The sequence below is a fragment of the Melanotaenia boesemani genome, chromosome 5 (genome assembly GCF_017639745.1).
Source record: "Melanotaenia boesemani isolate fMelBoe1 chromosome 5, fMelBoe1.pri, whole genome shotgun sequence".
Lineage (NCBI taxonomy): Eukaryota > Metazoa > Chordata > Actinopteri > Atheriniformes > Melanotaeniidae > Melanotaenia > Melanotaenia boesemani.
Window position 1 is genome coordinate 15,587,654 of NC_055686.1, and position 15,991 is coordinate 15,603,644.

General features: G+C 38.1%; 1 protein-coding gene and 1 non-coding gene across 4 annotated transcripts in view; one reads left to right on the forward strand and one right to left on the reverse strand.

The window, feature by feature from the left end:
- Positions 1-15,515, forward strand: part of LOC121639382 (meiosis 1 associated protein) — a 32,398-nt gene extending 16,883 nt beyond the window's left edge. For 2 of the 3 annotated variants that reach the window (XM_041984572.1, XM_041984573.1), the window contains 8 exons: positions 6,878-7,033; positions 7,139-7,298; positions 10,275-10,416; positions 10,903-10,966; positions 11,059-11,201; positions 11,438-11,553; positions 11,827-11,908; positions 14,921-15,515. In XM_041984572.1, coding sequence (XP_041840506.1) covers positions 6,878-7,033; positions 7,139-7,298; positions 10,275-10,416; positions 10,903-10,966; positions 11,059-11,201; positions 11,438-11,553; positions 11,827-11,908; positions 14,921-15,139 — 1,082 coding nt within the window. In that variant the 3' untranslated portion in view covers positions 15,140-15,515. The remainder of the gene's footprint in view (positions 1-6,877; positions 7,034-7,138; positions 7,299-10,274; positions 10,417-10,902; positions 10,967-11,058; positions 11,202-11,437; positions 11,554-11,826; positions 11,909-14,920) is intronic. The other variant, XM_041984574.1, reaches the window with a different exon arrangement.
- On the reverse strand, positions 270-341 carry trnaa-ugc. The gene has a single exon. It is a non-coding gene; the product is annotated as a tRNA-Ala (tRNA).
- Positions 15,516-15,991: the final 476 nt, after the last annotated feature.

The window sequence follows — 15,991 nt, forward strand, 5'->3', positions numbered from 1 at the left end:
ATTCCAGTTTTTAAGGGTCATTTAGCTGTAGGTTTCAGATGCTGTCCTGCTTCAACATACATGATTCAGATTAATGGGTCATTAAGCATAATTTCAGTCAGTTGTGTCAGAACAGGGAAACGCCTGAAACATGCAGGACCATTAGCTAGTTTAAGGTGTTCATTCCAAAGTAAGAATGTGCCTTGTTTTCATTGAATGTACAAAGCACCAGTATAGAGACAGTCCTTTTGGGTTGTAACTCTTTACTTTTCAAGGAAATATCAAAGAGCTGGAGATGCTGGGGATCGAACCCAGGACCTCATACATGCAAAGCATGCGCTCTACCACTGAGCTACATCCCCGCTGAGTATTGGAAGGAGCTGAAGATAGAATCATCCTCCTCTGACCTCTCAAATGCATGATGAGTTTACCAAATTTTTGAATAACTACAAAATGTTTGGTAAATTTTCAGTTTGTAGCATGCTCAACCTTCCTTGTATTTCATGGTTGGTATGTTGGCACAGAGATTCAGAATGTAGAACTCTTTAATAAACAAAGACTGGAGATGCAACCCAGGACCTCATACATGCAAAGCATGCGCTCTACCACTGAGCTACATCCCCTTACTTCAGAGGAAGATCTGAAGATTCATAGAATCGTCCTATTCTAACCACAAAAAGGCATGCTGAGTTTACCAAATCTTTAAATAACTAAAAAAGGTTTAGTAAATTTTCAAAATAAGGCTTCAGACATGTAGCATGCTCAACCTTCCTTTGTATTTCATGGTTGGTATATCGGTATCATTACCAGTTTCCAGCCAAATGAGTTGCAAAATATCGACAAATCTGCCAAAAAAAACAATATTGTGCATCCCCTAATGACCCCATGAGTTGGACTGATTGCTTCTTTTTGTTACTGTCTTGCTGCAGCTTCCCAACCAGGCAGCAACATTTAATTTTCATTTGCTTTAGTTTTTTTAAAAATTCTCAAAGAAAAACAAAATCATGGTACGTCTGATGTGCTCAGATTACTCAGAACTCCTGTGTCAACACCTGCTGGATTTTAATGAAAACCATTCCCACATTTTTGTGCAATCAGTTTTCCAATTTTCAACAGACTTTTCCTTTTCAGCTACTGTTACGACCACACAGACACATTCATTCAACACAGGATCGTTATGTCCCTCTGTCTTACTCTCGGTCTCTCTCTTTTGGTAAATTTTCCATCACAGTCAGCGTGTTCAGTTTGGTGTGTGGTAGCAGAGAGGTGTTCAGAGGAAACTCCACCCAGACCTCCTGATGTATGCGCACTCACATAACTGCAACTACTGCAAAGCATTTGCAGCACACCCTCATATCATTTTGGCTGAAAACCAGGTAGAATCAAAATGAAAACTGGTTTTTTTTTCAGTCATTAATTGAATTATATGTTGTATGTACATGCACTCAGTGCCAAGGTCAGGCTCTTCACACCTCTGCATTAACAGAACAGCAGGTGGTCACACAGATGGAGACCAGCATCTGTTTACACCAGAATATGGAACACATTAGTCCCTCTGCTGCTCTACATCATGCACCCACTAAAACACACACCTTTTCTTTATATAAGAAAAATTCTGTCCCAACATATTAACTATCAGTTTATCTTCTTGTAATAATTGGTTCTTTTTTAATTTTCTGTTTGCACAAGTTGATAGCAAGAAAACAAATATTGTATGCACATCTGCACCATATCTAGGCGAACACACTTCAAACAAAGGGTGTGGTGACAGATGTTTTGTATCACTTCAGCTGTGGTTTGCAGATACACATTTTGGTTGCCAAAAGAAACCGTTTTAGTTACTCTGTAAAGCAAACAGCACAAAGGATGTTTTGTAAAAGGAATGTTGAAAGTATGTGAAGATACAAGTGAAACTAAAAAAGTTCCTCGCAGAGGTTCACAGTTATTAAACACCCCGACTGTGTTAGACACTCTTCTCTCTATCCTCTAGCTGCCATCCTGCTCTGTTAATCATATCCTTTTTTAGCCTTCAGCAACCCCAAGATTAGAAGTTGAATGTTTTGCAGTCAGAAGCATCATGATTTGTTGAGGTATGATACTGATTTTAGTTTACAAAGCCTGTTTCTGATGACTCCTGGAATTTGGCTTTTATTCAGCACTTCTAATTAAGTGTTGTAAACGATGTTTAAACCATGCAGCTGTTTTTTCTCATCGTCTCCTCTCTGGTTTCTGTTCCTTCTCTTTCATGTGCCTCCTTGATATGTTTGTTTCTAGTGCATCAAAGAATTCAGCCGGCTATCATCTTCTGGGCCTCCGTGTCCTTCTCCTCCATTTAACCATTGCCTTTATTTCATTTTTTTTTTCCAGAATCAAGTCAGTGCACTTGCATCATTCAATTGTGGACATTGTTTTTCTGATTTTTCTAAAAATTCAGATGTTTACATTTCTCATATGTAACCTTGTAGCACCAGAGTTATCATCATGAACAAATGGCTATTTATACAAGTAAAGCTTGCAGGGTTTTTCTTTATTTAGTCTGCCATATACAGTTATTTAACTTTTTATGCATAATAGAGTCTATCAGTAAACAATATTTTCATGCATTTTGCAGCTCATCTCATTTTCAGGTTGTTAAAATTCAACCTACTTCAGAAGTGGTCAAAAACTAGATTTGAATATTAAAAGCTTAATTTACTGAGGCCAGAAATGAGATGTCTCAAGTCTCAGGTGTGATGTTTTAGAGCATCAAACTTTGACATTTTAGATTATACATTGTAAACTTTAGGTCACACTCAACAAAGTAGATGTGTTCACTGGAGGAAACGCCAGCATGTGTCACATTTCTACAAAGTGTGGTTTTTCAGAGAAAAATTTCAGAGCAGGAAATACATAAAAGCATCTTTTGTAAGAACATTGATACCCCACCCAAAATCTAACAAGGCTTCACATGAGAATATCTCCCTCTCTAATAAAGATGTCCCATTATTCAACTTTCCCTGACACATTTCTTTTGTCTGTCCTTTGACATTCAGATAACAGAGGTGTTCTTTCCCTTCATCCTCACATCCTTTTAAAGCATCTGCTTAATTGTCCTTATGACCGTATGGCTTTGACAGCAGAGACTGTGAGGCAATTATGTCACACAGACGCTGGTCTTGTGAGACCATGTTTCAGACCAGATGATCAGTGTCCTATTTGTCATCGTCTAACAACATCAATGAGCTATTCATCATTGATGTTCACACAGACAGGGCGAAGACAGAGTGTGTGCTGTCAGCCTCACTTTATGACAGAGATGTTGATGTCAGAGGGAAATTCCTCATTCATCAACACTTGCTTCATGTTTATAAGCATGTTGTGAACTTGGTGTCAGAGGGACACGTGAGGGTGAAAGCTCACTTTCATGTTAATTTGATACATGAGCACAAGAACAAATAGATTCGTATAATACCTGGTGTACTTGAACCATAATATATTATATTGCCTATATGGAAACAATAAGGCATCTTTATTTTTAGTGATACAATGACACCTGAAAGCTAGTTAACTTAGTTAAGACAAAGCTATTATAACCACACCTACAGACATTAGATTAGAAGTTAAAATAAAGATGAAAATAATCCATTGTGTTAAAATGGTTATAAATATTCAATTTTGTAAGAATCTGAGACAATAAAACCACCCCTCAACCACTCTTTTCTGTGCATCAGCCGAGGATCAAACCTGTGTCAACTTCTTTGAAAACTGTGCTTAGTGCTCCTGCTAACACCAAAGGCTATCATCCTAGATGAACTAAGAAATGTAAACTAGAAGCTTTTAGGAGGATCCCCACCATTAGGCACAATGTCCATTACCCCTATCAGGAGATGATTATCTGAGAGTGAAAACAGAGCTGGAGAAGAGTGCTCAGCTTCCTCTACTTGTAAAGTATTAGTGTCATTACTTAAAATGCACAAGCTGATGCTAAATTGGTCAGTGGTCCTGAGGACAAGGCACTCCTCCTAATGCATAGATAAAAGGAAGCATTGCTGGATGAGGGTCAGAGAGAGTGGAGTTTTAACCCTTACTGACTGAAGGGAAGAACAGTATCTCTTAAAGAAAGCAACTAGTAGTTATTTAGTAGTCATTTACTTTCTTCTGTTATTTATGTACATATTTGCATTTATGTACTGTACATACTCACTCTGTCAGACCATACACTGTGCATATTTATTGTAATATATTTATATGGTGGATTTTAGGAGCTTTAGATGTCCAAAGCCAGATAGATAGGATTCTCCTTGGGAGGCTGTCACTTCTAATAAATATGACATTTAAAAAGTATTTCCATTTCTCCCCCCCCGTTGTGCAGAAAGTGACAAAATGACAGACTGTGAAAAATAAACCAGCATCCTTTAAAAATGCTCACCAGCCTGACTGTGTTGAGGGAAATAGGCACAAATCATGACTGAAATCTTTCCAAATGTATCTGCTCATGTTCATCAGGTTTAATGTGTCTTTTATGAGCGTATGTGTGTATCATACATACAAACCAGCAGTGGCTTTAGATTGCATTTGTTGTTCATATCACTTTTTTTTTATTTGCTATTTTTTTCCCCATTTTGTGATATTGTGTTTTGTATTTTATCCATGAATTTTATTACGGCCTCTTTTGCTCCTCAATTAACAAAATACAGTTTGAACATAGGTTCATGCCAGAAACACACACACTTAATGAGATTCGACTGCCATCTAGCCATGCTTACCTCAGCATGCATGTCACAAATACACACATATTCCCACAAGGATATTTTAACAAGATGCAGGAGCACAATTAGACTTGTAGATCAGGGGGATGGGTGACTAGCTCTGGTTCATGATTAAATAGTTTCCTAATCTCTAACCAGAGCAGGCAGATCAGAAACAGTTACACTGCAAGGAGAGAAAGTGCTATGCAGATGGGAAATAATATAATTGATTCCTTTTTTTTTATTATTTTTTCCAAATCTTGTATACCTGTAGTAAACACACTCTTAATGAACTCAGCTGAGACCGAGAAGGGGCCATCTGTAGAAGGATTTAACAGTGTAAACACATTCTTCTTCATGAGTGGAGATAAGCCCACCAGAGAGAAACTGCCTCATTATTTCAGCTCTTTACCATCTCACACAGCACTCTCATTGGGGTTAACTATCACCTACTCTCCTCTGGTAATGTAGTCATTCAGGCCTCTTGGAAATGCAGTACACCTCTGTTTTGCTCATCATTTTCTCTTTATCACACATTCTCAGAAACATACAAATACAGCTTCACTTGGTGGTCTATTTGCAAGCACTGCTGGCAGTGTGGTCCTTCATCCATCATCCATCATCCCCATCCATCTCTTTTCTATCTCATCTTATCTTCAGCTGCCTCTGATGTTTCTTCCGCCTGGTCTTGCTCTGTATGTATGTTCAAACTCCCTTAATTCCTTCTCTCTTCTGTCCTTCACTGGATTTAATCCACCTCCTTCTCCATCCATTTGTGCTCCCCAGACAAACATTATCGAAGGGAATGGCGATCGATTTACTCCAACCTACTTTCCTCCATCTATGGCTGCCTCTTGAGGATCTTTCTCTTGAATCTCTATTACGTTTTCCATAAAGACAAGGACCCATCCTGTCTTGGTTTGCTGTTTCTTCACCTTTAATTCTACATATATTTGTAATATTGGTAAACTCATATCTAATTCTTCTCTGCCACATTTAGATTTTTGGAGATGTGAAGATTAATGTGGAATAATACTAAATCTTTCTAACCATTTCTTTTTCTTTCCCTTTTCTGTACTGGTATACAGGATGTACAGGAACTGATCCCAAAAAGAGTTTTTGATTGTTAGGAGCTAGAGCAGTGTCACTTGTGACACATCTGAAAGCATTTTGACTTCATAGTATGGCTTCTTGACATGTAAAAGGAGAACTTGTAAAGCTAAAAAAGTTATTAGTAGACACTTCGTTGTGCTTTAAATCTTCTTTCTCTCTCAGCTTTCAACCCTCCTGCCCTCAACTGGCAGGGATCACACCACAGGCGACCAGTAGCAAAATATAGCAGAGGATATAATTATTTCCCTTCATACTGAGCTGCTTATTTCAAGATGAAACACTTCTGCAAGCTTTGGCCCAGAATCAAAAATATCTTCCGAACTGTAGCCACATCTGACAAAAATATGAAACGAGCAATGACATATTTTAGTCTGCTGTAGGAATTTAAAGTTGCTTCATTTCTTCCTGGCAAGGAAAGTCTAGCTAATATCCATCCATCTTCTCTGCTCTGTCTCCAACTTATCCTCCCTTCTGTCAACTTCATGATCCTCTGTTCTCCCTCTAGTCCCATTGCTCATCTCCTGATGGGTCATTAACTATTGAACAGGAGGCAAAAGTACTGAGAGACGAGGGGGGGTTTTGTAAGTCTTGTGTCCAGAATGCAATAACTAAATGGATATGAGGGGATGAGAACAGAAAGAGAAAACCAGAGCTCATAATAATAAATAGCAGTTTGCTTTATCCTATGGGACGAGGGAAAGGCACATAAATAAAAGAGGGTAAATCATCACAAAAACAAATTTTTCCCTGCATCTCCTGTTTTCTGAAATTTGACCTCATGAAATCAGTTCAAGCTCCTCTCATCCAGAAAGAATTGAAATAACTTTCAAACTATGCAGAGACCATGAAGCCTTCAAATGACAACAAGCTCAGAAGTCTGTGTGGGTCGCCGAGGTCATGCGCTGCTGAATTTGTTGGTGTTATTGAATATTGCTGCCATCTGGTGGTGACAAATGTTTGTCTCAGCAGTATGTTGTTCAGATATGGGTTTAAAAACCTTAACTTGATCTGTAACAGTCTTCTCCGACGATCTGATTTCCCTTTGCACACATCTGCAGATGCTCTGATGTTGGGCACAGAGGTCAACCTCCAGCAGGTGGAGAACAGCGTGTTTGCCATGGAGACTGTATTAAAGGCATGGCTTCAAGACCAAGGAGGAGACAGAGAGCATCTCCACCTTCTGCTACCAACCCCCTCTGATAATCCCATTCCAGGCTAGACTCACTTATACAAACACAAGTCTAATTTTTTCTTGGAAATTAGACATAAAAAGGCAGGAAATGTATTTATGTGATTATATTATGTGCACCTTTGTACAGTGTGTGTGAAGTGTGACATGCAGGAGCGTCTGGTTAGCCCCGCTCTGGTACCCCTGACCCCCAACCTTGGAGTAAAGACTGAGAGCATTAGAGACTTCCTGCCTGTCATTAAGGACTCGGCCAATCAGAGCTCCACACCACAGAAACTGAAGGCAGTCAAGTAAGTGAGCATCAGATGTGGAAGCCAAAAAAACAGCTAGTTGTACTGTTTCACTAACCACTGGTTCTCAAACTTTGTTTAACATTTTACCCCCTGAAGAATATTTTTCAGCTCAGTACCCCCTAAAACCAGGGGTGTAAATTTATATTTTAGTTGGGGGTTCGCATACAGCACAATCTTATCTCAGGCCAGTAAAAATAACAGCATAAAACTTATAAATAACTTTAAAATTTATTTTAGTGTAAAAAAGTACAAGTACATTATCAAGATTTTTATTAACGATCCTTTTATAAAATATTATGAATACCCTGAAATTTATTAAGAAATATAAGCAGTTTCAGTAATTTGCATCAGTTATACATTTACATTATTTTTTATTTACATATTTTATTTTCTTAAATATACTTTTTATTATATAAATTTTATATATATAAAATATAAAATATTCATATTTTTATTAAATATATATATATATTTAACTATTTTAATAACTTAATATGTTTTTACTATATTATTATATTTTTATTATAAATTTTGATCTGTAAAAACATTTTAAACTTTTATTTTCTATATCTTTTATTACATTCATTTTAACTTACAGATTACAATGGATCTGCAAGATCAGCCAACATTTAATCACAGGTGTCTGGAACTGAAAAATACACTATTTCATATTATGATTAAATTAACTTTCAAGATTTAAAGTTATTTTAAATGTACATACCTGTATATTTCCACATGTGTGTAGTAATCCTGACCACCTGGACCTACTCGCCTCATAATACAAACTAAAGTCAGATCTATGACAAAAGCGTTAAAAGAAAGAACAAGTTATTCCTCATTTTTTAGTTTCTCATGTACACCCTTGAGTGTCTCCAAGTACCGCAGATGAGGATACACTTACCCCTGCCTGCAGTCACTGCCTTTAACTGATCTTTTCTTTCACTTGTGATGAATCTACATCACAGATTTTCTAAGTTAAACGTAAGAAACTGTGCTAATAAATACTGACCTATATTTTCATGTGATTTGAATGAGTTGATATGTGTTGAAATGTTTGATAAATGGATATTACTCTTCAAAAATATGACAAATCTATGACAAAAGCAGTTAAAAGAAACTCTGACAGAGGACAAGTTTAACTTCTTTTTCTGCATGTAAAGGAAATAAACTATTTTTGTGTCACATCCACCCTTCATCATTTTTTGGACTGCTGAAACTTTGGGAGGGAGGATGTGTGCAGGCCATGTGCCGTTTGTGTACTGTTGCATGTTTCCAGTAATATCCCTCTGTCTATGAATGGCTTCTTTCTGACACTAGAGTAGTGAAATATTTCATAGATGAAACTCTCTCGTCGCATCAAAGCGAGCTTTGTTCTGCTGTGATGTTTGAAATATAGCAAAACAGCTACAGATGAGCAGAAAAAACTCCCCACCCTTGTTTATAGGTTTAAATTTAGAAGATTCAAATTCAGTGGTGCACAAGGAAAAGGCTGTCTGAATAAAGACTAGTACAGACTTCAGAGAATAAGATTTTTTTTTTTTTTAGTTCCATTTATCCATCCATCCTCAAGTGAGTCAGGGTAGACCCTGACTAGACCCTAGATCAATCACAGGGCCAACGCAGAGACCAACAACCACACAAGCTCACACTCTGAAAAGCAAACACAAAAGAATATAGATTATTGTCTTTAGAGCTGTACAGCTGATACTGTCATAGTGTGAGAGAAAATAGTTACCTTAGAACCTAAACAAAGACTCGGGAAGATAAGGAAAAGGAGCAAATAAAACTTTATTTACTTACTTGATAACTGAATGCTGTTGAAGGTAGTTTAGAAATTTAAAAACCATAAGAGACACAAGAAACAGGATGAATAGCTCAAGAGTCAAACTGAAAGAAACAGTACAAAACCCATCAACCAGGGCTACTCCGTTCGGCTCTAGAAGGGCCTTGCAAAAGTCTTGCAGGTTATCAATGTCTCTCTGCACCAACACACAAATTAATGACTCATTGTTCATAACGTTAAAGGATCCATTTAGCAGGGATATATTGAAAACCTGCAGAACTGCGACCCTCGTAGGACTGAATTGCGTAGCCCTGCCATAGACCCTGACTGATTTACTTCACAAGCTCCCAGGTAATTGTAATTAATATGACTTCTCACACATGTAATGTCCAAATCTTCACATTTAGAACATGAAAAAGTCTGACCTGCCCAAAATGTACATTTTTTTACAGATCAAATGACAACATTATAGATATTGTCACTCTTTTATTATGTCTGTTGAATTATTTCAGTACATCCGCTATTCCATTACAGAGAAAAGTTCATCATCTAGTCTTTTCTAATCGACCTAATGATGTACCAACTGTGCCGTTGTTTAAGTTATGAACTAAAGCTGCAAATTCGTACACTTTTTGAGTCTCATATGAATGAATCATTTTCTTGACACTGTTTTGAATATATCTTTATTATGAATGACTACTTTGTCATTTCTCCATAAATACACAAACACGCACAGTATAACATCACAGGCACATGTAGGTGTCTGACAGAAAGAAGGCACTTGGGTATAATTTGTGTTGGTTTATTGTCACCCAGATTTGCATTAGTTTTGGATTTTCTGGCAGGTGAAACTAATGTGTGTCAGTGAGTAAATGTGTGTCTGTTTTCAGGATACAGATCACTGTGCTGTGTTTGTTTTTCAAACAAATGACTCATAGTTTTTATATCAGTCACACTGTTACCAAGTTCACCTTGGCCGGGATGATGTCATTCTCTGTGCCTCTGCTCATGATGTCATGCACTGTACTTGCATACTGACTGCTGTCTGCTGAGCAGAGCAGGTTTTCTTTGACACAAAGAACATTTAGAAGTTTTCTGTAATTAAGTCTTTTTATTATATTCCATTGTAGAAACATCGGTCTATCAGGATTCTTATGGGAGCCATGGCTGTGTGTGTTTGTATGTTGCAGGCTGCTACGTGCAGACGGAGTGTGTGAGAGTGTGTTGTATGGCCTGCCGCTGGTCATCCGCCCCACCACCTGCTGGCGTCTGGACTGGGATGAGATGGAGACCAACCACAGCTTGTTCCACGCTCTCTGCCACACACTCAGGGTGTGAAAACTTTACTGATTTTCTTATCTTGTGACAGTTAAATTTAGAGGTTGCGCTGTAGATTTTAGCAATAGAAACAGACAGATGTCATTTTATGTGTTGATGTTAGAGCTGAGAAGGTTCAGTTTTTGGGAATCTTCTCAGTTATCCCATATTTGCAATATACCCAGGCCTTTGTTAATCAAACAGCCACAGGGTAGTACAAGTCACAGTAAACTTGAACAAGCTAACAAGGCTGTTTCCGTTTTAAAGGATTCATGCTGCTTAACTTTTTATCTGCTTATTTTTTGTTCTGTTTCATAATAATCTGTGCCATGACCACAGACATGTTTAAAACAACCTTTATATAGATCGTGTGTGAAAAGAAAACTTGCAGTAATTTTTAATTATCAGATTGGCTGACGTAAACATTTTCCTGTGTTCTCCTCTGCAAAACAAATGATAATCATTTCTAATATTATTTTATTTGCTTTTCTGGCTTTTAAGAGTCGTGACTTGTTACTGCTGCTGCAGATGGAGTCTGATCTAAGGTCTGCATCTGCAGCCTCAGGTCTGTGTGTTAGAGTCAACCGAAGTCATACTGGCAATCTATCAGTCTTGTTTGTGCACTCATGCTGCCCTCTCTGTTTGCAAACAACATAGGTGTGCATTCTCACTATATCCTCCAGCCATCCCCATCCCTCTCCCTCCTCTTGAAGCCTGTCGTCTCCAGAGAGTTGCTGCTGCCCTGCTCCCAGCCTGTCTCAGCTCAGGACCCAGCACCTTCTGCCTTGCAGACTGTGCAGGTCGGATCATCTTTGATATTTTTACACAAGTTAGACAAAGACATCAAGAGTTCAAACGTGCAAATTACTTGTGGATGCATAAATGTAGCAGTCTTCTATATTTAAAAATGAGAATTTGACCTTGTTTATCTTAATATGTCATGTGGTCAAGATTTATTACAGGACATTGTGATGATCTGATGGCATGTAAATGATGCTTGTTTACCTGAGTGTCCTGTGTTTTCTGTCTGTGTCAGGGTTGTCTTGCTCAGCTCAGTGAGGAGTTTGTGTTGAACCCGCTCTCACTGAGCAGTAACCTGTACCAGCACCTCAGGCACAGAGGCCTGCGCTCACAGCCACGGTACCCATACAGGTCAGCAGCAACAGGAGCCATGTCAGAAAACAAGACTCGGTCATGTATGCCTTGTGATAATTTTAGATAATAATATTCAGTTTACTGACAGACGTGAAGGATGCACAGGTAGATAGTGTAAGACAATACCCCAACAAAGATCATGACCAGGATAAAATTAGATGTAAGATTAATACAAATTGATACAAATACTAACACACACAGTTTGATTGGTTGTCATAAAGCAGGTAAGGATGACTATGATTAATATTAAAATGCTGTTTATGGCTTCAGACTTCAGTCAGCAGCTGCACACAGAGAGCATCCTCAGACTCTACAGAGCCCCAGAAACACAGCCAGCCGACAGCCACGACAGGTAAACACAACAACAGTGTCGCTGTCTGGTGCTCATAGAGATCGTAACATAAATCCACTCCATCTACACACACCTCCTCATGACTGCACCACTTTGTTAGGTGTACACACACACACTCATCCTACCTAGCAGTGAGCCTAGTGTGAATAATTACAAAGAATGTCATTTAAAGTAGCATGTAGTTTATCATTCTGTCTTCCTTAAATTATTTTATTTTTTTATTCATTGCACCGAGAGAAGCTGGTGCATTCTTGGAACATTACTGTGTGAAATAACAATAAACAGATCTTGAATCTTGAAATGGAGGCGTTGGCTTGAGAGAATGTTTGACAGCATAACCGGGCGGTTTCATTTTTAAAGCTGTGAAGATTGTAGTTATGTTTTTTACTGAAGCAACTTCCTCCAAACATTTCACTTCCTTATATTCTCACTAGATGGCAGCATGCAGTGCATGGAGAAACACGTGGGACAATCATCTCATAACTTTCTCAACACTGTTTGAAGACACTAGTTCTCTGTGAGAAGTGGGAAGGAAACTCTTCAGATGCAACAGTTGTTTCATAGTGTCTTCTGGAGTCAGATCATCAGCTGTACACAGCTTTTTGTTGTTGTAGTTTTTTATGCACATCAGAGTACTTTAGCCAAGATTACAGGATTACCGTGCTGTAAAATATCAGCTAAACAGTTGTTTTAGGGTCCAGTGTAAAACACAGATTTTTGACCTTTTAGTGTTTATTGTGGGATATTAAAAAATAGTCAAAGCTACGACTGAAGCTATTTGAAATTGTGCAAAAAATAAGCCTGTAAATAGAAGTTTGATTTTGACTCTGTAAAGAACTCAAAGCTGTTTTTTAAGGGTTTACAGAAACCTAAAATTCCTTTTATTTCTCACCCTGATTATAACTAGAATTAACGTTGATCCTGCTGGACGTTGTAGTTACAGCTTTCAATTGATTGGTTAGCCCATTAAAAATAAACAAAGTGCAGCTGAGTGAAATTTTAACTGAATAAATGTGTAAATGTAAAAAGTGTTGCGGTGGTTCCAGGCTGTAAGAACGAGGCTGGTTAGTAATTTATTTTGTTCCTTGCTGGAGAGGAAAATGCTAAGAGAATCTAGCTGCTGTTGTTTGGCATTTTCATTAAAAACCTCAATAAAATCTCCAGGGGGGGTAGCTGAAAGGATGCCATTGTAGGTCTGGGAGAGGTGATGTCTCAGTACTCCTCCTTTGTTAAGTGAAGGTTTATCTGCTTTGACACACAGTAGATGACTACAGCTGAGTCATAACACAGTGATGGTTGTAGACTCTAAAACATCAATAGTTTTTCAGGCTACTTAAGTGAAATCTCTCGCTATTTCCATCCGAACTGAAGAGTCTCCTCTGGATGAGAGCTAAACATCTTCAAGAAACTAAACCCAGTCCAGTTCACTAGACTCAGCAACATTTAATACCATGACAAGGATAAATGAAAACCTTAACAGACATCAATGAAAACAGTTTAAAGAAACATATGATTAAATAAATTCAGGTTATTTCCCTCCTATAAAAAAAAAATAGAGCCCTGCCAACGAAACCAACACAACCAATTTATGTGTTAAAGTGCATTTGTGAAAAGAAAACACAGAAATATGTTTGGAACTTTGAAGTCACACACACTCAAATTAAACCATCACAGACGTTTATCAACTAGCAGCAAACTGTCTGATCGTATATGTTATCAATTCCAATTCCTTCCCTTGGCCCTAACTTTGTTTTGAAGTGGGGATCTTAAGGCGTAGTGGTCATCTAGCTATCTAAATACTTCTTGTTCTCCAGAAGAAAAGAGGACTTCCTCTGAATAATAAAAAGATAGGACCATCGGTTTGAATTCGGACTGGGCCATTGTTATGACAAGGGTGGTACTCTATAACAATCGCTTGTATTGGATCATCTTATCATGTTTGTTTTCAGTGAGAAAATGACTCTTTAAAAAGTTATTACAAGTTGAAGCTGTCAAAAATACAGAAGGGTAAATTATAAAAAATCTTTAAATGCTAAATAAACATAAAGCCCACCATGACTGTAAAGAAAGATCCATCTGAAATCCGTACTGTAGCTTTATGGAAACCCAAAACTAAAATGTTCAAATAAGAAGTGGCATTGAGTCACACCCTATCTGTGTGTTTAATGCCACAACAGATAATGTTTTGAGTCATTCTGCTGTTTCATTTTAGTATCTTTATAATGAGTCATGCATGCTGATTAAACACACTGACAGACCAGTGCTGCAGTGCTAGCTGATACTCTGCATCACTGTAAAGAAAATGTTTCTCCTGTAAAAAGAGTCAAGCTAGAATTTAATAGTATTTGTTCCATGAAAAAAAATAACAAAAATTCTATTCCAGTGGGTTTCTTTGGGAATATTTAACTGGACTTTCATGAAGTTGATGTGGATGCAAAGATCTGAAGGCTTTCAGTATGACTCAAACTGTCATACTGTAATTAAGTCAGACTGTAAGTTATCACTTGTTCAAATATGACCAGTTTATGAAACAATATCTCACCTAAGAACTTGCATTTAATCTATTTATATTGTTCCACTACCTGAGCTGAGCCTCCCCGAGGCTAAATGTGTAGCAGTTGGCTGTGTGACTCATCAGGGCTGATAAGGCTGCTGGCATGCAAATAGCACACTTTAGTTAAAAACAAAGAAAATGTTCATTGCTCTTCTTGTTTTATCCTGCTCTTTAGTTTAATTCTGACATCTGATCATAACATGGGTTGTTTTTATTCCTTTTTTTCTTGTGTCCTTCCTCTTTTCCACTCTTGTATTGGTTTTCTTTTACACCCTGCTGAACCTCTTCCCCCCCTTGTTTAAATAACATCTATCTTCTCCATCTCTTGCTGCTCTTTTGAATCAAGTGTACAAAAAAAGCCATTCTCTTAATGACTGCATTATTAAGCCAATTTAAATGTTATTGCTTTAATTCCATCAAGCCTAAACTCACAGCATGTGTGTGTTGTTTCCGTTCAGCTACAAAAACAGGGTCGCCAACTGGGCTCCAACAGCAAGGTCAGGGCCACTGTGGCTCCTCTGCCCTCAACCGCCTCCTCCTTCTCTTCTTCCTCCTCCCTGGGACCTCCTCCTGCAAAGAATTCCCGCCCAGCTCTGAGCTTCCTCAGCAGCAGCTGTTGGGCCCGGGCCCCAGCTCAGGAAGACGGTGATGATGGCAGCTCTGTGATAATACAGTAACTGAAGGGTGAATGGAAGAAAGAGGGCAGTAAAAAAAAATGCTGATCACATCCTTAAAACACACACTTTGAAATCCTGACCTTCAGAGGGGTTTCCACACATTAATAGTAAAGCTTAGTCAGCATATAGGCAAAAACACACACACACGTTTACTAATTGGTCTACATTGTAAAGCCTGTGAGCAATTACGCAGCTAATAAAGCCTTTAAAGACGTTGTAAAGCAAGGGAAGACATGATAATTTGCACATAAATACACAGACAGTAACTTGCTGTGATAATACCCTGATTCTGCATTACACTCTGCGAGGTTTCATTTGACATTTCTTTTCATCTCTACTCTCACCACACAAGCAGTTTTAGCAGTTCTGACTAGACCTTAATTTAAGAACACCATCTATGTGCGTGCAAACGTGGTTGTGTGTGCATGTGTTAAAAAGGGAAAGTTTCAACTCACTGCTATGTGTGGACTGCTGAGGCAGCAAACTTTAAAACTGCACAGCATAAACAATGAAAAAGCAGGACTAAAGGAGAGAAGAAAGGAAACAGCAGAACAGTGATAATAAAAAGAAAGTAGCTGATACAAGATTAAAAGCTGATGGATATTTTAAAAGAAGCACTTCCACGGTACAGTAAGACGTGCTAACAGATCATTTAAACCTGAAAAAGTAACGATATTATAACGACTCAGACGTAATATGTCAGATACTCTGTGCAGCAAAGCTATGTGAGTATAAGGACTTACAGACAAACACACACATATGCACATTCCTCTTTCATTTTGCCCTTAAGCCCTGGTTTGAACACAGCTTCACTGTTTTAATGAGACAGAGAATAAAGCAGCAGACAGAGGG